General features: G+C 30.2%; 1 protein-coding gene across 1 annotated transcript; it reads right to left on the bottom strand.

Moving 5' to 3' along the window:
* YL-1 (Vacuolar protein sorting-associated protein YL-1) lies at positions 1 to 26702 on the bottom strand. The gene is made up of 8 exons (XM_075357462.1): positions 26320 to 26702; positions 24875 to 25028; positions 16434 to 16563; positions 14839 to 14941; positions 11728 to 11910; positions 7670 to 7811; positions 5098 to 5238; positions 1 to 726 (listed from the first exon to the last, which is right to left on the bottom strand). The coding sequence occupies exons 2-8, from the start codon at positions 25006 to 25008 to the stop codon at positions 507 to 509; spliced, it is 1053 nt and encodes a 350-aa protein (XP_075213577.1). The 5' UTR covers positions 25009 to 25028; positions 26320 to 26702; the 3' UTR covers positions 1 to 506.
* Positions 26703 to 26848: the final 146 nt, after the last annotated feature.

The raw sequence follows: 26848 nt of genomic DNA, 5'->3' as shown, positions 1-26848 counted from the left end.
TATTTTATTACAAAATTACTTTATTTATCTGAAAAATATTTCAAAAAACATAGATACATAAAAACAGATACTTCGTTAAAGTATTATATCACCTTCCCTTCCCTTCCCTTTGATGCTTTTTACTTCTGCTTTTAGAACATTACTTCTTTATTATCGCACATTATTTCCAAGATCTACATAATGTATAAATATAAAAATAAAACAGGTTTTTCTTTATCTAATCAGATATATATTCTATATTAGAATTACTTTTGTAAACAAACAGAATTGTTTAATAATAGGAATAAAGAAGCAGGATAATAAAAGCATTATTCAAATTTTCTAGCACTTTAACAAAATTTATCATTATCATCAATGATATACTCCTTCTTCAGATCTAATTATCACCTCCTTCTTATCAGAAGAAGAAGTGGACAAAGTAAAAGAAACAAATTAAGAAATTCATAAATATTAACAAAAAAAAACAAAAGAAATCAGAAAAATAAATTTACACAATTTTAATTAGGTCATGTTTTAATATTTAATGTTCCAGGATTAATGACTTTAAGTTGATTCATTCTGGTTTCTTTTGTTGCCTGTCTCCATTCAAGCCATGCAGCAACATCGGGTTTAGAGCGATCTCCTTTTAATTCTAGTTGCTGATAATAGGCTTCTCGTAATATTCGGAATGTTTGCATATTTGCATAAGGTAACTGTGTCACTGGATCCAGATATTTTGCAGGTAATCTGCAATAATAAGAGATATGAATTAATAAAATTACAAAAAATTTATCAAACAATAAGACTTCCCTAGTTTGATTACCGTAGTCAGAAGATGTTGGTCAAACTACATAGGCAGCATCAGTAAGTTTGATTGTTAGAATAAACTCACTTTTATTTCCTTTACTGCCCTAAAAGTACTTCTTATGTGGACACTGTAAATTAATAATTTCCTTTCTATTCATAAGAAAGTCACAGAGTTTAGTAATTTAATCACTTTTTCAAAACACATGTTTTTTTTTAACTTTCAATTACATTTTTGGAAATCTGAAGCTATAAAAATTTCTCTTACTTGGAGTTGTATCTGTTTAGGGGTTATAATGGCGTGTAGTTGTTGTTTACATGGTATTCAAAAAATAGGGATATTTGTATTCAATAGATAAGAATTAATTAGTAGGCTGTTATTTGTACATTTCTTACAATACTGCTCACTCATAAGTGCCTGCTGCTCAGTTGAATTACTATGGTTGCATTTAATTATGAATTGAATGATTGATTTTAGTGAGAAAAATACTATTGAATTTTTCTAGTAAAGAGGGCTCAGTCGATGAATGAACATTTAATCACATAACTGTAACTATAAACTAAATTTTGTTCATTCAGAAACACACACATGTTTGTGGAATAGATGTGGAGATCGGCAGATACAAAAAACAAGAAAATATATGACACTCAAAAAATGTTCAACAATTGGTGTAAACTTATATGGTTTATAGAGTTAAAAACTATAGCTTCGATGAGTTTAATAAGAAAATAAGGGACATTTCACAGTTCCTGCCATAAGAACAAGGTGTATATATAAAACACTAGTAGCAACAAAACTTCTAAATTACCAATTTTAATGTAAATTTTAGGATGAATATGAAAATCCACAACAAAATGAATATTGTACTACAGTTACACTTGGTTAAAAAAAGAAAGAAAAAAAACAGTTTTCATAAAGAAATCTTGATTAACCAATATTTTTGGTATTTGAATGAAATTTGTCAAAAAAAGCTTTTTGTAAGGTTTACATCACACACTACTTGAAGGAAAATTTGATTCTTCTAATATTATAAACCTAGATCATTTTCAATATTATTCTTGAAATTAATAATTCATTCGAACAAAACTTATAAAATTACAGATAAAATGTAACACTTTTTTCATTTGTTTTGGAAGTAATACAATTTCAAAACGCTATAACTTTGTTAATAGATCAGCAGGATTTGATTAATATCTTCAATAGATGGTCGATTTCAATATTAGTCATTTAACAAAAAATTACTATTTCAGATCTTTGTACAGAAAGGTTTTTTCTGCGTTGAACTAATTGTTTTAAAAACCATTATTACATATGTAATTTCAATTAATATCAAGATGAAAATAAAATGTGAAGGAAAAAATAATTTCTATTAAAATGGGGAGGGATCTTGAATTTTTTTAATCAAGAAAGAAAGAATATTTATATATTCTTTACTTACATAAGCATGGAGCACAGTACTTATCTACAGCTTTTGTTTTGTTGAGGACCACTGAATAATATACTTTATAATTGTGTTTCTTTCCCTTTTTTTTTATTTGTCTTCAGTCATTTGACTGGTTTGATGCAGCTCTCCAAGATTCCCTATCTAGTGCTAGTCGTTTCATTTCAGTATACCCTCTACATCCTACATCCCCAACAATTTGTTTTACATACTCCAAACGTGGCCTGCCTACACAATTTTTCCCTTCTACCTGTCCTTCCAATATTAAAGCGACTATTCCAGGATGCCTTAGTATGTGGCCTATAAGTCTGTCTCTTCTTTTAACTATATTTTTCCAAATGCTTCTTTCTTCATCTATTTGCCGCAATACCTCTTCATTTGTCACTTTATCCACCCGTCTGATTTTTAACATTCTCCTATAGCACCGCATTTCAAAAGCTTCTAATCTTTTCTTCTCAGATACTCCGATCGTCCAAATTTCACTTCCATATAAAGCGACACTCCAAACATACACTTTCAAAAATCTTTTCCTGACATTTAAATTAATTTTTGATGTAAACAAATTATATTTCTTACTGAAGGCTCGCTTAGCTTGTGCTATTCGGCATTTTATATCGCTCCTGCTTCGTCCATCTTTAGTAATTTTACTTCCCAAATAACAAAATTCTTCTACCTCCATAATCTTTTCTCCTCCTATTTTTATATTCAGCGGTCCATCTTTGTTATATCTATTACATTTCATTACTTTTGTTTTGTTCTTGTTTATTTTCATGCGATAGTTCTTGCGTAGGACTTCATCTATGCCGTTCATTGTTTCTTCTAAATCCTTTTTACTCTCGGCTAGAATTACTATATCATCAGCAAATCGTAGCATCTTTATCTTTCCACCTTGTACTCTTACTCCGAATCTAAATTGTTCTTTAACATCATTAACTGCTAGTTCCATGTAAAGATTAAAAAGTAACGGAGATAGGGAACATCCTTGTCGGACTCCCTTTCTTATTACGGCTTCTTTCTTATGTTCTTCAATTGTTACTGTTGCTGTTTGGTTCCTGTACATGTTAGCAATTGTTCTTCTATCTCTGTATTTGAGCCCTAATTTTTTAAAAATGCTGAACATTTTATTCCAGTCAACGTTATCGAATGCCTTTTCTAGGTCTATAAACGCCAAGTATGTTGGTTTGTTTTTCTTTAATCTTCCTTCTACTATTAATCTGAGGCCTAAAATTGCTTCCCTTGTCCCTATACTTTTCCTGAAACCAAATTGGTCTTCTCCTAACACTTCTTCCACTCTCCTCTCAATTCTTCTGTATAAAATTCTGGTTAAGATTTTTGATGCATGACTAGTTAAACTAATTGTTCTGTATTCTTCACATTTTTCTGCCCCTGCTTTCTTTGGTATCATGACTATAACACTTTTTTTGAAGTCTGATGGAAATTCCCCTTTTTCATAAATATTACACACCAGTTTGTATAATCTATCAATCGCTTCCTCACCTGCACTGTGCAGTAATTCTACAGGTATTCCGTCTATTCCAGGAGCCTTTCTGCCATTTAAATCTTTTAATGCTCTCTTAAATTCAGATCTCAGTATTGTTTCTCCCATTTCATCCTCCTCAACTTCCTCTTCTTCCTCTATAACACCATTTTCTAATTCATTTCCTCCGTATAACTCTTCAATATATTCCACCCAACTATCGACTTTACCTTTCGTATTATATATTGGTGTACCATCTTTGTTTAACACATTGTTTTAATTTATGTACCCCAAAATGTACCATCTTTCCTAGATAGTTGAAAACTTCTAGCAGTTTTATGTAAATTCTTCTATATCTTTCCTTAACAATCCTTTTCCATTATTAACTGAAATTATTTAGACACTGTAATAAAGTTGATTATTTTTTTATTTTTATGTTTATTTATTTTTTTGAAAAAGTTGTTACCTAGATTGACATAACAATTCTTTTTTAAACAGGCACCACGTTAAAACCAATTAAAAGAAAAAAAATAATTTTTAAACAAATAAACTATTTTACAAATAATTAAACGTTAACTTTTTATATAACTCTGAATATTATGAAATGTTGAAATAGAAATTAATTGAAAAAATAATGAAAACATTATAAAAATAGCATACATTTCTTATGTATAATTTATTGTATCTCCACAGGTAACTATCTATCCAGATAATAGATAATATATTAAGAATAACACAAAATATGCCATGGTAACTATAAATATTCTTCAGAACTTCTATTAGACATATTATAGAATAAATTGATTTATCGTTATTCTGACATTTGCATTTTAAACTCCACCGTATCTGTCAATGAAGCAACATTTGTCACTTCCAGGGTTAAGAAGTTCCAATTATCCCAACCCATACATAAAAGAGGCCCTGGCTATTTTGCAGCATTAATAATAATTAAATACCAATACCAATTTTTCAGTTTTATCGTTATAAAATATCGGTAGAAAAATGCAACATAGGTTATGAAACATTATATGCTACTTAGAATATACTTAAATAAGTAGAATACTCTTTTGAGTTACTATGTCATGAAACTCATTGCTTCTAGATAAATTAAATTTGTAAGAAGGTTGCACTTGGGAGCAACAATAAAAAAAAAACCTCCGCATCTGACTAAAAACAGTAAAAAACCTATCATTCTAAAAGGCATACTGACAACTCAATATTATAAGAATATCAATATTATTAGAAACTCCTCTTCAAATTCAAATCATCTCTTTCAAATAAATAAACTAACTATTTTTTATATTAAATACATCTTCATAAAATTTAATGTATAACCACAATTTGATAGTTGTCAATGGATAAAACTAAAAAAAAAAATTATTCCTAACAGTTTACCTTGAAAGTGAGCAAAAATTTCTAATGGGTACTTTAGGAGGTTCTCGTTGAGGGAAAACAGATTCAAATGTCCCATTATCACTGAATGTAATAAATGTTCTTTCACATCTTTCTTCTTCTTCTTGAATAAAATGATCTTCTCTGAAACATAATCATTTTTAAATTTGTCATTAAGATAGATGATTTATTAATTTAATTAAAAAAACTATTGTTAATTCAACTAAAAAACCTAAAGAAAAGACTAATTAGGGTAAAATCACCAGTCTTATGTAAAAAAACTCCCTAACAGCAGCAAATATAAATGCCAACATTTATGACAGACATTAACATGTTCATATATTAATTGATAGCATATTGGGACCCACAAATAACCATTCCACATCTTATATCTAATCTCTTATACTAGATTTTTTCAAAATAATTAATAATAATTATAAAAATAGGATAAAAAATACTATTAATGTTGTGTATTTCAAGAAACTTTACCAATACAAGTACATCTAATTATACGAGGTGCGACAATAAAGTAATGAGACTGATTTTTCTTTGCAAGATGTGGCAACCCTGCAGCTGGCGTAGGCACACCATCTTTGACCTTGGTCTATAAGCTACTTCTAGTCCAAGCGGCACATTGATGCAACTGCTCAGTCGTGAGTTGTGCTGTAATAAGTGATGAACACGTGTTTGTGTCTCTCGTCACAGAAATGAAACCGCAAAATATTACACAATGGTATACCATTTCTTTTTGCATTAAATCGGATGAAAACCCGACAACTACTTATGGTAAGCTTCAGAAGCTTTTGGAGAGGAGGTTATGTCAAGAGCTCAAGTTTTTCGGTGGCATAAAAGTTTTAGTGAAGGCAGAACGAATGTTGATGATGAAGACCACAGTGGACGACTATCAACCTCACAGACAGATGTCAACTTGACCAGGGTGCATGAAATTGTACGATCTGATCGAAGATTATCCGTGAAAATGATTGCAGAAGAACTCAACATCAGTCGAGAAACGGTTCGTCTAATATTAACTGAAGATCTTGGTACGAGAAAGATTTGTGCAAAAATGGTCCCCAAAAATCTCACACAACAACAGCGAGAAACACGGAAAAATGTGGCAGCCGATCTGTTAGAGCAAACGGAAATCAATCCAGATTTGTTGAGCCGAGTTATCACTGGTGATGAAGGTTGGTTTTTCAATACGATCCAGAGACAAAAGCCAAAGTTCGCAATGGTTCTCAAAGGGATCACCCAGACCAAAAAAAGCTTACATGTCAAAGTCAAAAGTGAAATGCATGCTTGTGTGCTTCTTCGATTCCAAGGGAATTGTTCATAAAGAGTGGGTGCCTCCTGGACAAACAGTTAACCGATATTTCTACAAAGAAATTTTAGATAGACTTCGTAAACGAGTTCTTCGTGTCCGTGCCAACATTGCTGATAATTGGATTCTGCATCACGATAATACGCCATCCCATACTGCTCTGTCAGTACAGCAATTTTTAACCTCAAAACAAATTTCAATACTACCACAGCCACCTTATTCACCAGATATCGCTCCGTGCGACTTTTTTCCAAGAGTCAAAATGGCGGTCAAGGGACACCATTTTCAAACAACACAAGGTGTCCAAAAAACTGTGACAAGGCTCTTGGAGGATATTACAGAAGATGAGTTCCAGAAATGTTACCATCAATGGTAGAAGCGCTGGAATAAGTGTGTGCAATCAGAGGGGAACTACTTTGAAGGAGACAACACTAAACATGACTAAAACGGTAAGCAACATTTTTTTTCACATCAGTCTCATTACTTTATTATCGCACCTTGTATACAGATTAAGAAGAATCATAGTACATTTAATTATATATTAGAGATCATTTAAGAAGAATTATACTGATGTAGAAAAGAAAATTATCATGAGAAACATTAATGAGAATATTGGAAAATTTTTGAGAAATGAAGTCAGAATGTAATAACATCAGAAATGATGGAAAACCATTGTTAGTAAGAGCAAATTAATTTCAGGAATACAAAGAAAAAAGGATTAGAAGAAAAATTAATGATTAATGTTCAACTTGGAAAAATAAACTGATGATTTCAGAGCAGACTGCAGTTTTAAATCTGGTAGTAAAGTTTTAATCTGGATTTGGTAGAGTTTTTAAAGAATATTAATGTAGTGGAATTGAGACATACTGTATGAATTACTATGCTGTAATAGAAAAGGACTAGTAAAGTTATATACATTAGTATATAACATTTATGAAACTGGAGTATTAATGCTTCAATTAAAGCTTATTTATTTTTAAAAAAATAAATGCAGGAGACGCTAGAAACTTACTGTGCTTTTAGTTCAACATTTTATGTTTCCAAATTAACCAAATAAGTTGCAGAAGAATAGGATCAGATGAATAAGGAAAGGGTGCAAATGAAGACCAAATTAATTTCAAAATAATCTAAATGTTTATCAAGCTTAAGAAATTTTTTTGTTTAAAATTGAAAACAAGAACATAAATTTTGCTTATTTTGTAATAGATTGTTGTAGTACTTTTAAATTAAATTATCAACAAAAATAAAACTTACTCTAATTCTGATCTGGTTTCATTCTTTGCAGCATCTTCAATTAGAGGCATTGATACTGAATGGTATCTAATAAATGGTCCAGTGTATGTTTTTTTCACAAAACGGCTTCTCTTCTTTTCCAACTCCATTTTCTGATATTTTTCTGGAAAAAGGTATAATATGATTCAGTTTTATGTTAATCAAAATAAACATTCATGGGTTTTTATTTTAATTTTTTTCTCTTCAAAAAATAAAATTTTAACTCCTACTGCAGCTACAACCACACAGACATTGGTGTTCTGCATAGTGATTTCAGTTAAATTCAATGGAGATAGTTTTTTTTTTTGACTTACAGAGACATTTAACATCTGGTTAAAAATGTTTTGAACTATGCTGTTTTATATAGCATATTATGTAAGCTGTTATTGTGAATTTTAATTTTTCATTGCATTCAATGATATGATTTTTTTTGTATACATGGAATACCTCTCTTTTTTCCTGTTTAGCCTCCGGTAACTACCGTTTAGATAATTCTTCAGAGGATGAATGAGGATGATATGTATGAGTGTAAATGAAGTGTAGTCTTGTACATTCTCAGTTCGACCATTCCTGAGATGTGTGGTTAATTGAAACTCAACCACCAAAGAACACCGGTATCCACGATCTAGTATTCAAATCCGTGTAAAAATAACTGGCTTTACTAGGACTTGAACACTGTAACTCTCGACTTTCCAAATCAGCTGATTTGGTAAGACGCGTTAACCACTAGACCAACCCGATGGGTATACATGGAATACCTGGGTTCCTGATAAAATAGAGAATTTATGATATGTTTCTATTAAATAATTAACAAATGTTCGCTTTATATTATTATGAAATGTTTCCATGTGTCTATTTGTTAGAAAGTGAATCTCATTTTACCAATGATAACTTTATGCAATTGAAACAGGAGTTCAGTCTACATTACTGGGAAATTATACTTTCTGTTTTATCATTTATTCAAAAATCTAGATCCAGTTTTTTAACATTTTTAAAGTTTTTTTTCACCTTTAATGTGTCTATTATCACTAATTTAGTTTTATTTTGCTAATCTTTGTTTAGTTTTGAGACAAGAATTCAAATTTAATACTCTTTTTGGCATTTGAAATGCAAGCCTTACTGAGAAAAATAACTACCAGCAATATCTTCAACTGAACAATAATGTTGTCTAGAATGATGGGTAAATAAATTAAATTTTTTATTAAAAAAAAAAACCTGAGGAATATTTAAATAAAACAAATTTTAGATGATCATGAATGACAGATTCATGATCATGTACTTGATTCACTTCAAGTACTTGATATATACTTGATTCGTGGCTGTACTTTAATCATAACAAGAATAGTTTATATACTACACTATAATTTTCAAACAGTTTTTTCTTAGGGTTCAAATAATTATTAAAACATTTTTGAGTGCAGTGACAGAATGGTTGAGCATTGTTATTGAACAGTACTCAAGTTTGGTCAAAAGCTTGATGACAAAAGATTCAGAAAGTTTTAGTAATGTTGAGAATGGTATAATTCATTTACAAATTGCTAAACTTCAATTGCAGTGTCCCGTGTACTGATAGGCCAGTTTAGGCTAGTTTATTTTGATTAAAAAAGTTGTGGATCACGAATATATAAAAGGGACAACTGTTAAGAAACAGTATTATCAAGAGGTTTTGTTGTCTGTATGACACAGTTCAACTGGACATATGGAAGTCATGCAATAGGGGTTCCAACATAACAATACACCCACCCATTGTTTCAACCAGATCCAGCATTTCTTGGTCAACCATGGAATTCTTTGTAGTGACAGGCTCCATATAGTTTTTGATTGTTCCCAAGCTGAAGGTGTTGTTGAAAGGATCCTGTTATAAGATCTTGGAGGAAATAAAAAAAAAAAGAATACAATGACACAGGTTCCAGAAATGTTTTCAGCAATAGAATGACTACTGAATTAAATGATAGGAGATTAAAAATGGAAGTCAATGGGCAAACTATTTTCGAGATTAAAAATGGAAGCCAACAAGCAAAGTATTTTCTTTCCCTGGTGTAGTCAGATACTTTTTGAAAAGACATTGTACTTTTGAATATGAACTCACCAAATGAGAGGCATCTTGTACTTCTTCATTCTTGAATTTATTACAGTTTATATATATAAATTAAAATTATTATCAGATCATTAAGTGTCAACTTTAGTCATATTTGTTTCTTTTTTATCTGAAGATTCTAAGTTCAAATATATCTGTTTGGCTATCATACTTTCCACATGTGAAAAATTCCCATACAATATTTCTTTTTGTAAAATATCATCATGAAGAGCATCTGGTCATAAAAATTCTGCCAAACCCCAGAAAAACTGGGAGAAAATTCATTAAAGACAAAAAAATTACATTAAAATAAGTACAAAATGTAAACTACAAGAGAGCAGTATTTTGAGTAAGCACAACATGCTTTAGTCATGCTGTTGTCATTGTAGCAAGTTTTATGATCACATACTATGCACTTCCACCATATAATAATACTATGCACTATTATTAAAAAATTTAAATGAATTTTTTGATAAATATTTAATGTAAATCTGTCAAAAGTTTTACTGAGAAACTTTAAATGTTTGTGTATTTTTCAAAATCATGATTAGTTTAATTAATACACTTATATATTGCTTCCAAAAATTCATATAGTCAGATTTTAATTAGTTTTTTATCACTGAATTTTCAAATTTAAACAACAATCAAAATTGAACTGAAACACACGGATGGCAGACAGCAAATGGATTATTACCTACAGACAGAAAGGAAAATATGACAAGATGTGGAAGGCATGCTGAATGAATTTTTATAAATAACCCCCTTTTTAAGTCCTCCTGACAACACCTTTAGCAATTTAAGTGAACTCTTAGCCATATACAGAGATGTCCTCCACAAAGTTATGCAATTTTCTGAAGTGAAGTAACAATTTACAGGCTGTTGGATCGGTCATGGCTCACAAGCATCCCCAGACATATCACAATGGTCATCATGAAGTTCCTACCTTACCACACCAACAGTTCATTGTGGGAAATAATCAAGACCTATGTATTTCATGACTGATACGCAACAAATGAAGAACTGCATAATTTTATGGACATCTCTGTATATGGCTTCACTTTGTTGCGTATCAATCATGAAATACATAGGCCTTGATTATTTCTTACAATGAACTGTTGGTGTGGTAAGGTAGGAACTTCATAATGGCCGTTGTGATAGGTCTGGTAATGCTTGTGAACCATGGCCAATCCAGCAGCCTGTAAATTGTTACTTTAAAAAATCGTGCACGTGAACAAAATGCTACATGTTCCATGATACCTTTCTCTTGAAGCTGAGGCATTCACCATCTTTCTGACATCTGGAAATAAGAATTAAACATTTTCTTTAAAAAAATATGATCTGAACAAGAACTATGATGTCATCCTCGCCCATATTGACATGTGGTAGATTCCTTTCAAACTCGCGCTAAAATTAGGATTCTTTTGTCTACAAAACCACATTCCTAACTCATTAACTGTGATAAACAAGTGATATTCAAGTGTCCATGAAACGCATTCATTATCTGGGGCATTGTTTTCCTAATGTGATGTCACTTGTACATCCAAACACGTGTCACAAATTGCTCCTCAGCACTGTAATTGGGTCCAGCCACATAGTTATGGCTTTGCAACTGAAATAAAAGATGAGTGAATCCTCTGTGACTTTGAGAGCGTACGATAAAGAAATTATTTTTTAGGAACTGAATACAGCATGTCTTCCATAACAGGAGCAACATGTCAATTGCAGGAAGGGGAACAGGGACTTCTTAGATGCACTGTATCCGTAAATACAACATTTAATATCCTAAATTATTTTACTGATAAAATGTTGATTCATAAAAAATAACATGCCTTATGCAGGTTTCCTCAATGTAGGTTCAGACTAGTAATAACCCAATAAAGAAACTGAATAAACTGGTGAAATTATATTCTATTTAAACAATAAAATGATAAACAACAAATTCTTTTGTTATATTTTACTGTACCTAAAGACTTAAGATTCTCTTCCTCAGTTAATAATGCTTCTTGAAGAAGTTCTTCTTGAGTAAGATTCTCTTCAGTTTTCTGAATTCTCCATTTCCGTTTACCACGTTGTTCCACTCTTTCCCTCACACGCTGAGCTGTTTCTGCAGATTTCACTGCAGTTGAAAGTCTGGTTGATTTTCGTTCTGACAACAAAAATTTCCATACAAATGTAAAAAGCAAATATCTAAATATAGGTGTCTAAGCATCTAATTATAGATTTATATATTGGTAATATAAAAAAAAATCAATTTAGAAATAGAAGTAAGGTTACACTTTTTAGATATAAAAAAGGTAAAAATGAATTAACAATGTACGTAAAAAAAAAAAAAACATTATTACCAATAACAATTAATAATAAATCAATATACCAGTCTTTAAAGAAATCCTGCTGTGTTTCATTGAAGATCTGGGCACACTCATTGTTTCAACCAAGCCCATTATCAATCATAAATGCCTCCCTTTCAGCTTGTTCTTCACCGGGGGGGGGGGGGGGGGCATTATGAAGTCAATGGAGCGAGGTCAGGACTATAGAGAGGGGATTTCTAAGTTTCAGTGCTGAAAAAAATATTCAGAGCAAACTTTGAAGCATTATACTGGACTGTTATCAAGGTGAAGAAACCATGTGTCCATCCTTGAATTAGGGTGCAGCTTCTTGAGAGCTTTAACAACTTTAGGCAGTCATTCTGTAGTATATCACTTTCCTATAACCATTTTCTAAGTTTCTAACACAACTCACTCTAAAACTGCTCTTATAGTAAAAAATACTGCCACTTCCTTTCTTCACTCCCTTCTTCCCCTCTTCTTCATTCCCTTCTTCACTTATCTGGATTTTTGAACACCTGTAAGGATCTCCTAATCTTCGATCATCTGCACTTTGTTCAGACACTCGGTTGGAACATCATAAGCACAATCAAGTTTCATCACCTGTCACAATACTGTTCATGTAGGGAGACTTCCCATTTTCAAACTTTTTCAGCATTTCGTAACACCATGAAAGACGATGGGCCATCTGATCATTGGTCAAGTTATGCAACATCCAGAAGCTACAAAGCTCTTTGACTTGGAAGGTAGTCTCACAGAATAACACGAACTGCTGGTGCATTAATGCCCATTTGGTGGTAGGTCACACATCTATCTGTCTCAAGCATTTTTGGTACTGCAGCAATGTTTCCTTCAGTTACCGATGAAAATGGTTGAGTTACCCTTGGAGCATTCTCAAGCCCAAAATCTCCTTTTTGAAACTCTCAACACCACCTACATATTATTGTATGATGAGGATAATCCTCTTCAAGCACAGGTGTCATTTCCTCTAAACACTGATCAAACAAATTATATGCAAAATTAGTTTTTATCAGCATTTAGTTTTTGATCATGACATCACTACTTCTCTTCACTAACAAAGTTAAAAAGCATTGAGACAGTGATTAGAATGGCTACAGTGCAGGCTGGGACAGGTTTAAACATGCACTAATTGTCTGTGATGATCCATTCTGTCATATGGCAAAACTTTCTTAGTGTCCTTTTCAATTTAATAAAATGCAATATAAGTGAAAATGGATAAGGAAATAAAGAACTTATTAGAAAATATCAATTTAAATATAATAAAATAAATAAATTTATGATATTTATATATGATTAAATTATGAACACTAACATCTATAAATATACATTTTTTTAAATTAATTGATTACAAAATTGCTTTTAAAACTAACAATTAAAAAAAATTAGATAATATATATTAATAACAAATTTGATTACAACATTTACAATAAAGCAGTTTATAAAATAGAATGCTTAATAAAAAAAATCAATAATGGATAAAAAAACTGCTTTGAGAAATATTTACCATCATTTAACTATAATAAATGGAAATATAATTATGCTAATCACATTAGAAATAAATAATAATACATTTTATTTTAAGAAAATACAATAAAAAACTATAACAAAAATACAAGTAATGAAAAAATAAAGTTTGAAGATAGTAATTGAATTAGGGAAATTGTATATTTAAATTTATATTTAAAAATATATTACGATTATATTACCAATTACAATAGTTGATTAGACAATCAATAATATTGTTGTTGTCCAACAACAATATTTTTTTAAAACATTTATAATTTTATATGTTCTGATGAAGCTGAGATCTTTGTAAAAATGCTAATTGTAAAAAAATAAAAGTACTATCATGATAAAATTAAGTTAAGATATGTCTTACCACAATATTCTGTACTAGATGGTTTACATTGATAGAATTTAATATACATGCATACATATAGAATTTCAGGACAAGTACTGCAAATAAAAATAAAGAAAAAAAATTCATATAAATTTGGATCTGGAAATTCTTCATTTTTTAGTTACAGCTTACTAAAAGTTTTGCCCTTCTGATCTAGAGTAAAATAAAGCCACACTAAAATTTTTGGTACTTAAATTAATGGTCTCAAGGGGTTTTTAACAAAATATGAAAAACTGAAGAAAACTGGTTACAACCAGTATCACTAGTAATTTTTGAAAATATTACGATAAAATACAAACATCTGGTGTCACAAAACACAGTTTTTTTTTACGTTTGATGAACAATGACTTGTTAATTGACTGCACACAAATAAAATTTTCCAGGCAAATTTGTAAAGAACTTAATTCTAAAAAAAATTATGTAATTAATGTCAACTGAATGTGAAGAAAAGTTTAAGAAATTTTACTTCTATTATAACCAAACAGATTAAAAACATGGCATAAAAAACTGAATTATAATTGTAAACCACAACAAAAACATTTCAATAATGGAAAATGTCTAAATCAAAAACAATTGTTAATTATGATTTTTTTTAACTTAAATAAATAAAAATATACTACAAACTTACTGTTATAATAATTCTTCAAAATGTTTATTAACTGCATGCTATGCAGTTAATGAATGTGTGTGTATGCACACACATCAGAGAGAGAGAGTGGGGGAAGAGAGAGATCACAGAAATAAAATCTATTTAGTGTGCACACACTAAATAGATTTTTATAAAAATAGACTTAAAACTATACATATTTTTTTAATGAAGTTAAATTACCTTTAATACCAGCTAATATATATTTCTCATGTCTCGCTTTCTTTACTGCCTTAGCCTTATCTGATTTTGGCTTTTTCTCAATTTTACGTATAGCTTTTGGTTCCTGAAATAATATCAAACCTAATTTAATTAAAAACAAATACTTCTTCCTGCTCTTTAAGCAGTAAATAGAATAGTAAAATATTATGTGAATATTATATACATGTCAATAAGATTAATATCCTAAGATTACATGTACCATAGATCTTATTTCAAATAAAAACTGCTCTTTGAGTATTACTCGTACTTTCATTGTCAGAGATAATGGTCAGATCATTTTCAAATAAAATTGAGTGTTTGTCCTTTCTTAGTCTAAGATCTCTACCATTAACTTGTTTATTTTCTCAATCATACAAATCTTTAAATTATGGTTCATCGTTTTCATACTATTAAACAAATGTATTTATACGGGTAAATTTGGAAGGGGAGGAGTAATAACCTTGTAACCTAGGGTTACTAATTTATATCTGGTTGATCAATGGTTTCTATGACAAAGGAAGAAGTGATTTCCATTGGCAGAGAGAAAGTAGAAGAGACTAGGAAGGTGTCTCTGAATGAAATCCAAGGCTTTTAGAATTACTAAAATTACTGAAACTGGGATAGCAACCCACTTGGAGACAATTCTCAACTTTCAACCACATAAAGGAAAAAGCCAGAGGGATATTTTGGAAAATATTACATAATAAAAGCATTTAATGAAATAAGAACACACCAAAACATGGCTGAATTAATTTTGTGATATGATGAAAGGCAGTGATTAGAGAAAATAATTTGTCAGTTAATGTGATGTTTTATGAGAGAGGTCAACATGTAAACTCTGTGATTTTCTACAAGACATCTACCAAAATCATCCTATTTAAATCCAGGTGCAAATAATTACAAACAGATTGAACTGCCAAAGATTATTCCAAAAACTGCAGGACAGAAAATCAGATTATACAGATTTTCTTAAAACAGTTAGTTCCAGGTGACAATTAAGTAATATGTCTATAGTGGAAAATTACATCTATTCTAAGCAAATGTAGCAGGTAGTTCACGACAAGCATAGAAGATTATTTGGTAATCTTGATCCCTATAAGACATGTTACGTAGAGATATTTGGAAAAAACAATCGTGGAGATCATTCCTGTAAACAATACTGATGCTGTCATCGACAGAAAAATGACCCAACACTCTACCAAAATGGTAAACAAGCAAAACTAGTTGGCAAGTTGAAAAAATTTGTTATGGAAAGGATTCAACATTTTTGCAACTGTCTGTCTGGCTAACAGTAAACCACTGAACCATAATTCAATCAAGATCTCACAAACGGTTTGTAGAATTTAACCATATTGTTAAATCTATACTCCAACTACTTTTACCAGGGTGGTGACCACACCTCTACAAAGAATCTACTTGGTGTTTCATTTTGTGCTGTTGAAACCTATATATAATGCACAACAATGATTTTCATGACCTTCAGCCCTGGAAAAACACTATTTCCGATACATTCAAAACTTAAACCCTTTAGGGAAATATTTATTTAAAAATACCTTATAATATTTAATTCAAAGTACCTTATAAGCCTTTGCAAAAATTTTACGTTTTCTTGGCCTCTTTTCTTCATCTTCATTATCAGATTTTGGCTCATCATTTTCTTCGATACTGAAATCTGAATCTACTTCATCCTCACCTTCTTCTTCAGATCTGAAATATAATTTAAGAAAAATACAATAAAAACTGGTTCATTATATAAAAAAATTTTACTCAATCAGGAAAAAGCATATTAAAAAGAGTTGTGTCTTGAGCTCACAATAGATTTAAAGAATCTATTACAAACTAGAGATAAGAAAAAATTTCATTTGGAACATGAAATCATCCAAATTTTAGAAGATTGTTTTGTTTAACAAATTATCAAAACAAAATAACTTAAAATATTTAACAAGTTGTTAAAACTTTTAAAAATGAAAATGTCTGTTAGATCATTAAATAAGATATTACTGAAAATTAATGATGTGATAAACATCTGTTATCTGTTATAGCAGATGAAGAGGTTCATTAAAATTTACTTTTACAACTGAATGAACCTGTAGCAGAATAACCAGAACTGAAGAGATTATAATAAGAGAACTTAAAATTTTATGTCAATACAAATCGGGGCATTTTGTACACTCAGAACTTTATAATGATAAAACCCTTGTAAACTATTATAATATTTATTGTACAGCATAATACAAACATAAGACAATACCAACATTTTATTCACTAATAAAAATATTAATCAATATTCAAACAATCTAAAATCTATTTGAAATAATTAGTCCAGCAAATAGCATTCTAGAAGCAAAATATACTAATTTATAATTAATTTTTTGCATTTACTACTTTTATTTTTCCTTCATGTGTAAGTATTTTTACACATTCTGCTTTATCAGAATAAGATGTTTTTTTTTTAATCAGTTAAATGCAAAATTTTAAATTATAGAACAATATTGTTTACCATCACTGTCAATGACATAAAATTAACTATTCTGTGTGTTACAATTTTTTTCTAAACATTAATTTGAATACTTATTTTAAAATGTATGTACATTAAATAATTAAAAATATTATTTCTGTCAAATTCACATTTCATTAATAATATCAAAAATAATAGTTTCATTTTCTACTAATAGATTGTTTTACTAATATCAGCAGAACAATTCGTTTTATATCAATGAGAGATTGTAAACAATATCACTCAGTATAATTTTAATATTATAAAAACATTTTTTAATTAAATTTTATAAAAAAAAAATTGATGAAGCAAAGGTCTCTGCAAAAATATTAAACATAGAAGAAAAAATCAAAAGCAGTAAGTACAACAAATTAATTTGCTAAATAACTAAAAGGAAACACGGAAAGAGCTTAAAATATCCTAGAACATTTCTGATCCTAACCACTGAAATAGCTGGTAAATTTAACTTTTTTTTGCTGATTCTAATTTTATATAATTAAATGATTGTAAATTACAGATTAGGTTAGAAAAATTGTGGAAGTGACAGAATTATTTGCTATAGAAAAGGAATTATGAAAGGGAGGGGGTATTTTCACCTATGTTATTTAAATACAATAATATAAATTATAATTTGGAATGTTACAATTGTTTACGAGAAAAAAAAGTCAGTGATTTTGTTAAATCATTTATAATACATTCGTTACATCATGAGATATATTATTTTATTTATTTCTATACATAATTTATTAAGTAATGCAACTTTCAAGGGTAAAGCATTGAAGAAAGTGAAAAACTTATTAAACTTAGTGCAAAAATTGGAACAGATAGAAGAATTGGTCATAAAATCAGTATATAAATGAGGGAAAGAACCATATTTTTCAAAGTACATACATACACAAAGTGATTTTTTAGTCACGTTACCCAAATTTAAACGTAATTTAAGAAAGGGAAATTTAGGTGGAATAAAATAATGTATTCGTTACTTACAAAAGATATTTAACAAAAAGCTATTACTTACATAATTGTTAAAGAATATGCTCAAAATGCCCACCCTTGCGGTTATACACGCTCGGACTCTTTTCAGCATATTAGCAGAAACCTTTTTAAGAGTTGCATTGGAAATATTCATGATTAAGTCTGTAATGTTGACTTTAAGTTCATCAATAGTGTGAAGATTGATTGATTGAAGGCCTCGGACTAAATATAACTCCACAAAAAGTAGTCAGGAGATATGAGGTCTGAGGACCTTGGAGGCCATAAGACCTTGCTTATTATTCGATCATCAAAGAACTGTTGCAAAAAAATCCACAGTTTCTCGAGACGTGTGGCATGTAGCGCCGTCTTGCTGAAACCAGCAATACCATTCTTGAGGTTCCAGGAGGGACACAATTTGGTGCACAATATTCCTGTATACATCACCATTTACTGTCTGTTTGAAGAATATGAGTCCGACTATACGATGACGAGATATCGCACACCACACACCAATTTTTTCAGGATGCAAAGATTTGTCTTTTAAAGGGTTAGGATTTTCAACCGCCCAAATTTGACAGTTTTGACTGTTCACATAACCATCGAGCTCTTGGACTAATCGTACGCGATATGGATACGATTTCAATTTTTTAGCAGCTTTCTGAACATTCGAATATGACAAACCGACTTACATGGAAAGTTTTCGTAAACTTATACGTGGAGAATTGAGCAATCTTGTTTACACATTCTCTAAAATGTCATCTGTCAAGCGAATTGGTTGACCACTACGTTATCTGTCGCAAACACAACCTGTCTCTTGAAATCGGTTTGCTAGCCTAGAAATTGACAATTTTTCTGGTGGAGGAACACCAACAAATTTAATTTCAAATGATTCCTTTACACTCGCGTATGATTTCGTAGCAAAATATTGTTCAAGAATGAAAACTTGTTGTTTTGTGGTAAAAGACATTCTGTTCGTAACACAACTGGAAATGGCACAAATGTTTACACAGCTCAAGTTGAATCAACTCACACTGCCGTATCTACACCGGTTGAGTAGCGCTACCAACTTAGTGTCTGAAAACAAAATTTTCTTTTCTTAGAAAAAAATTACCAGAACAATTGGGTAACAGGACTAAAAAATCACCCTGTATTAAAGCAGTTACTATCAGATAGATGAATTCATAACGAGTAAAAATATTTATGTACAACATGTGTTATGTTCCTAGGTAATGTCTAAATCTTCTAGGTAATGTTCTAGTCTTCTTTAGACTATGTAATGTGTAAAAGGGAAGGAAAAGCAGAAGGGATGAAATTCATGAAGTCAGTAATAGGCCAAAGAAGAATAAATAGAATGAAGAACTGTGACATCAGGAACTCGCTGATTTTAAACAGTAAAAGGGAAAAGATAGAAAAAAGTAAGTTAATTTGGACATGCTGTAACAATAGATGTGAGAATCCTTAAGCAAATGGAAGTGCGCAATAAGGAAGTAACTAAAAGACAACCATGTATGCGATGCAGAAATTATATTTAATGGGGATGAAGAGAGAATAAGATTTTATGATGTATGACACAGAGGAGGGGAATCCTAGAGTGACAGAAGGTACTGACTGAGGCTCAATTGAAACTCTGACCCACTGTCCTGAAGCAGGAATCAGGAATGTACGTATGTATATATATATATATATCCATATTACTCTTAATATATTTTTTCGAAATCTATTAACATGAAGAAATAATCTAAAAAGTGTAAAAAATAGTAAATCTTCAGGATACTTGTAGGCTAAAATTTCAAATTAATCTAATTATTACTATCTTTCAATGCACTGCATTTAAATATTTAAAATTATATTGGTTTTGAGTAATAAGAAATGAAAAAAAAAAAAAATAATTTGAAATACTAATTAGGGGCTAATTTAATTATAAATGATGAGTCAATTAGTTGATTAGACAATTATTAATCAAGTTGACTGACAAGTTTATGGATTTGAATTAAGTAATAATGTACAACTGCAGTTTTACATTGTAGTATCTTTAATTCAATTTAAAGAAATGTTTGTTAAGTTTACTTATTATTGTTATTGCAACTACCATTACTGCAGGAAACTATGCAACGTAACTCGCCATCAGAGACTGATGTTTCTTCAGACAAATAGCAGGTAAAATCTTTTAAAGCCAGTAAATAATGATTTCTTGACCTTTAAAAATATTAAATTGTATATATAGCAGAAAGTAGCAGTATGAATATTACAAAAATTAAACATGAAACCCTAATAATAAACAATTACTATCAATTGTTTATTAATAGGTTGTTGACAATTACTGTCAACAACCTAATAATTGTTACTGTCAACTATATGTAACTAAATGAAATACTATACAGAAGTTTTTGAGAGCTTGGTTTTTTATGAACTAGGTAAAAAAGTAGCTTGTTGACAATGTTTATGTGTCTTTTTTCTAAATATAGACACCTGGCATACAGAAAAAGCAGACAAACAGGCACTCCACACAACAGAGAATAGACTAATGAATATTGCCTCGCATAAAAACATGATACTTTGTCTTAATAGCACATAAAAATCAAAATCTTTAAAAATCCTTGAACAATATGAAATTTACTAACACATTTGACAAACATTTTAAATGAACAAATACGAGAAAACTATTTATATTATTCAGTTACACACTTAAGGATCTCCTAATCTTTCTAACATCAGCACCATTAACAACAGTGCTACCAGGCACTTCACTAAAAGGTGATATTACCTCTGTAACGCCTTGGGAAGAAAAAGTCCATTCATTTGAAAACAGTATTAATCATATTGTTATAAACTAAAACTATTTCTGCAATTCTCTTTGGTGAACTATCTTTCTAAAAAAGAAGCATGGTGAGTTGGTTTGTTTGTTGTATGTGCTCAAATTTTTATCTTTAAAACCAACACGTACAACCGGTACAGTAAATGGAACGGGCATGAGGCTATTTGCAGGATGATATTGCTCACCTTTTTATATTCTTTTTTTTTTAATACAAATAATTATTGTTTAGGTTAAACAAAAGGATTTTGCTGAATAAATGCTCCAGAATAATCGTATCAACTTTGTTTCCTTAATATTATTATTTAAAAAAAATTGTAATATATTTAAATAAGAGCAATATACTTTTAATAAATTTATTGATTTTTAGGGATAAAAAAGGAAAACATTAGGGTTAGAGCTGAGTTAAAAAAATCGCAACTCGAGAAACAGCTAAAAATGTTAAGGATTTTGAAGCTCTTCGTTGTAAAAGTTTTTGTTGTTAGTACACTAAATTCATGAACGTAATTTAGTTACAATTTGCAAAAATATTTAACAAAATCATTTACAATAAAAGATAAACCATGTAACATTTTCACAGCAGACTGTAGGCCTTTCTTTCTTTCTCCTGATTAGCCTCCGGTAATTACTGTTCAGATAATACTTCAGAGGAAGAATGAGGATATGTATGAGTGTAAATGAAGTGTAGTCTTGTACAATCTCAGTTCAACCATTCCTGAAATGTGTGGTTAATTGAAACCCAATCACCAAAGAACACCGGCATCCATGATCTAGTATTCAAATCCGTGTAAAAATAATTGACTTTACTAGGACTTGAACGCTGGAACTCTCGACTTCCAAATCAGCTCATTTGAGAAGACGCGTTCACCACTAAACCAACCCGGTGGGTTGCGAGCCGTAGGCCTGCCTTTTTCCTAGTTTCATACCGTTTTGTGTAGTACAAATTGTTTACCTCAGACAAACAAGAGTAAACTATCATAAATTAATTGTAACTTAAAAATAATACTTCGTTTGAGAATACCTCTTTTATTTTATAACAACTCTGGTTTTTTCAGTTAAATTTTCTTATCTTTATATCAAAGCAGATAATCTGCTATTTTCAATCGTTTGTAAAAGCCTTGGTCCTGAATAGTATGAATCAGGCTATGAATAAAACAGTGCATATTGTACTCCTGCACATTACCTGCTGATAATACACATGGGTTACCACGTTATCAGTGTTCATACAAATGCTAGATTTTGTTTAGATGTATATTAAATGTATATATTTAACTATAAGCACAAGTTGTTTAACCAACATGATGCATTAACTTTATTTTGTATTATTAGTTTACTTATAGAAAAAAATTCATGTTTCACTGCATAATGGTTGCACCCTAATCCTAAGGGTCAAAAAATGGTATTAAAAATTTTTGTTACTAACTGATGTACATTAGTTTAGATAACCTACCATACAGGTTTTCTCAGAATTATAAAATGGAATTTGGCAATGCTGTTAATCTTACGGTTGTACCGGACAGTTGCAATAACTTTCTTTAACTCTGTCAATTAACAGAAAGCATAGAGAAGTGGTCATTAATGCATACAACCTGTCTGCCTGTTTTGTTCTGTGATTCTATAACTACCATTGTAACTCTCGAAATGGGAAAATACAAAAGTTATACCACTGGTTTTAAACTAACAGTTATTGATTATGTTGAACAACTTGGTAACACAGCAGACAAATGACAGTTTACTGTTAGTCAAAAGTTGGTGAGGCCAACTGTTTGTTTCTGTGTTACATATATGATTCAATGTAATGCTCACAAAGTGTTAAGAAGTAAAAACATTTCTGAAGAATTATTCCAAGGAAGTCATGGTTGGGTATGTAAATTTATGTGGCAGCACAACTTATCCATGAAAAGATAAACATCTATTTGCCAAAAACTGCCAGAAGGTAATACAGAAAGAGGTGTACAATTATATCATTTTGTTCTATGCAAATGGCAAGCTAGCTTTGTATGAATTATCACAGACAGGTAATGCATGTCAGACCCCTGTGTGTTTTGATATGACACGTAATATGTCCATCGCAAAAAGAGGTCATGAACTGTAATTATCCGAACAACTGGTAACGAAAGATATGCTGTATCGTAATGCTAGCTGTAATGGCTGATTGAAATAAATTACCACCCTATATAATTTTCAAACAAAAGATATTGACTAAGGGTCTTAAATTGCCACAAGGAATCCTGTTGAAACACAAAGAAATGTATGAATTTTGAATACATGATCTGAAGTGGGTCAAATTAGTCTGGAAGAAGAAACCAGATACACTGTTAAAATAACCGGCATTTCTAGTTATAGACAGCTTCTGAGGCCACACCATTGATGAATTAAAAAAACGTTTAAGAAAAAATAACACAGAACAAATAATCATCTCTGGTGAACTTACATCCACTCTTCAACTCATAGATGTATGTTGAACAGGCCATTCAAAGACAGTTTACAGTCTTTATGCAATCTGAATTGGAAGTGGAGACCACCAATTCAATCCAGATGGTAAAATTAAGTGTCCTTCAATAGACCTCTTGTATATACCAGGATAATGAAGAGATAGTACTCTGCAAGAAAGGAAATGGAAGGTTACGTAATAGTTTTAAAAAAACTGGAAATTCATTGCATTGGACTGCTATGAGAATGACACTGTGGAACAGTGGTTCTACTTTTAGTGAAGCTGAAGTCTCACAATTGATAGCAACAGTACAGATGAGAGAGAATGTTCCAGTATAGATAACTAACTGTAAATCTGTGAGTTTTTATATGAATAAATAATAACACTAATTTCAAAATTTATCTTGCAACCAAAACAATAAAATGTTATATTATTGGGATTTATTTTGTTTCTTTCCAGGTTAGAAAAAAATGACAGCCTGTCTGCCTAGAAATCACATAACAAAAAAATCCTTGATAAAAAAACATTAGTAGAATAATAAAATAAATGTATTGCTTGTTAATTGTCCAATGCTATTAAAAATATGTGAAAATAAATTGTTTTTCTTATCCAAAGAAGTGTTTTTTCTTCAAAAATCCTCAATTTTCATGTAGGCTATGAAAATATTTCACGTAATGGTTGCACCCTAGTTTGACAGGAAATTTTTGGTTACAAAAAGTGTGATCATTATGTAGTCAAATAAGGTTTAACACAAAGTAACAAGCAACTATAAATAAAATACCATTGCTAGTGGTAATTTTTTAATAATCTACTATTAATCAACTGAAGTTTACAAAACTAAAGGTATCTGTTACACGGGACCCATACTGAAAAGTTATGTATAACCTTTGTACATAACTCGACATGATAAAACTTATATATATATATATATATATATATATATATAAAACTTATTGTATATAATTTTTATTTTTAACGTTCGTCAGACGAGGGTAGCAGGCATAGGTTATGTTTAATTAGATTACGTTGATTCCATGCAATGATGAATCGTGCATGTATTCAACATAACCTATGCTCGCTTTGCTCACTAACCTCATCTAATTAACATTAAATACACAAGTTATACATATTTTATTTATTTAGGTGGCCAGTAGACACGGAATTTCATGTAAGAATGCCTCAAAAAAGTATCAGTGCCAGTTAAAACAATTAGATTTCAGTAACAGTCCTGTATAACCGATAAGTACCCAAAACAATATTTCAGGAAATGAATAAAAAAGTTTAAAAAATTAATACTGACTGATAATCATCATCATTCTCAACTTCTTCAAAGCCTCCATATGTTGTTTTGTAAAATTCATCTTCCTCTTCTTCATTAAGTAGTTTTGCAAGTTTATTACCAGCATTTGCCCGCCTTTCACGTTCAGAAGTCATTATTTTTAAATAATATAAATCTGAAAATTAAGTAATAACATCATAACAATATTAATGGCCACTATGAATACTTTTGTTATTTATTCAACTGTATCCATTTACAGTGTATCAGTTAAGCTTGGGTAGTTATCACAATCACATCTGCATCATAATTCAAGTACAAATAATAACTGATTAAAATGATTATTATATTAAATCCCTTTCTAACAAAAAAAACTGGTAAGTCAGAATTACAATGTATGTAAGCATGTTTTATACATTTTGTATAAATCTATCTCCCTCCTGCTGAAGCAATAAAAACATTTATTTTAAGAAAAATGCTTTAAGACAGAATTTTATCAACAATTAATTATTTACACTATTAACAAACTCAACATAACTACTCACAGCTAAATCACTTTTTTTGGGTTAATATTTTACTGATGACAGTTTTCTCTGGATCTTTTCTGTTTAATGTTAAGAAATAATTTTTCATTATATTCTTTTGTTTTGTTTGTCTTTTATTCTTTTAAATGTTAAACATACTTAATATTTTCATTTCAGTATTTATACAAATTATAAAACACAGACAAGATGTGGTAATGAGTCATAAATCATTTATATGATTAAATCGTTCTTTGTTTTGGTGACATGTTTTGCATGTGAAAATGTGGATCATATGTTGACTATTAATAATTTTATAAGTACGTACTGTCAGTCAAATTTTTTTTCATTCAGTCGCCAAGAATTTTATTCATCTTGTGGAAAGATTGTAAATGAAAACCATGCTGTCATACGAGCATGGTATTGTACACACAACCTTCACGTATGTCAACATTGTCACAAAATGATTTTGCATATGGGTGCATGTGTTTGCTGCGTGGATGGTTGTGCAGAATACAAACAATTACGTCAGGAAACTTTCCTTGTTAGGTCTAGATTAATGTTCCACAAAATTTTATTTTTCATTTAGTGCTGGAGGTTAATCATAATACAAGAGTTGTCTGATGCAGCTATATGTGTGAGGATTGTGTTCACAATATTATAAATAATCCCTTAGTAGTCAGGGACCTGGCTTAACAACTGAATTCAATGATAGCTACTTCTCACATCAAAATATTAATGTCAGCCAGGTCCTACCTCAGCAATGAGTTTTTGGCAGTTTCTGCTGTAAAACAAAAGATTGCTTTCTGGCTGCTGTGCAGGAAATACATACAGAAACGTTATATAATAATTTCTGAGAAAATATTTCTTGACACTTAACTGAAAGATAAGTTTCTTTTAACAATATTAATAAAAATACACATAATTTTCAAATAATGTAACAATTACCTTTTTATAGTAGAATCTTACATATAAGTGCACATTACATAAAAATCCACTGCATTAGTAACAGACACAAAAAATGTGTAAAAATTATTGTTGATCATTTCAGGGCAATTCATAATATATTTTCTCAAAACACAAAAAACTACATAACAGAAATTAAACACGGACAATCACACCAGCTTAATTAACATAACCTACAAAATTACTTGAATAATGAACACAGTTTCTACATCGTACCAGTAATGTATGAGTATCGACTTATAACTCACAATGTTATATAAATTCCGAAATTTAAAGTAGATTTTGTTTGTCAAAAACCAGTCTACAAAAAACATTATCCAAACAGCTGATTTAAAAGAAATTGTACGTTACAATCTGTTGATCTTTTATTTTACTCTTTTTCATGAAATTTTAAGAATATTTTTTACGTAGTTCAGGAAAGAGAAAAATAAAAAGATGGTAACGTACTTATATAATTTAATTATCTTCCAAAAATATTAATTTCTTACGTGTAATATTTAATTATGTTTGT

This window comes from Lycorma delicatula, chromosome 2, assembly GCF_047948215.1.
Source record: "Lycorma delicatula isolate Av1 chromosome 2, ASM4794821v1, whole genome shotgun sequence".
NCBI lineage: Eukaryota > Metazoa > Arthropoda > Insecta > Hemiptera > Fulgoridae > Lycorma > Lycorma delicatula.
This window is presented reverse-complemented; position numbering and strand designations above follow the sequence as displayed.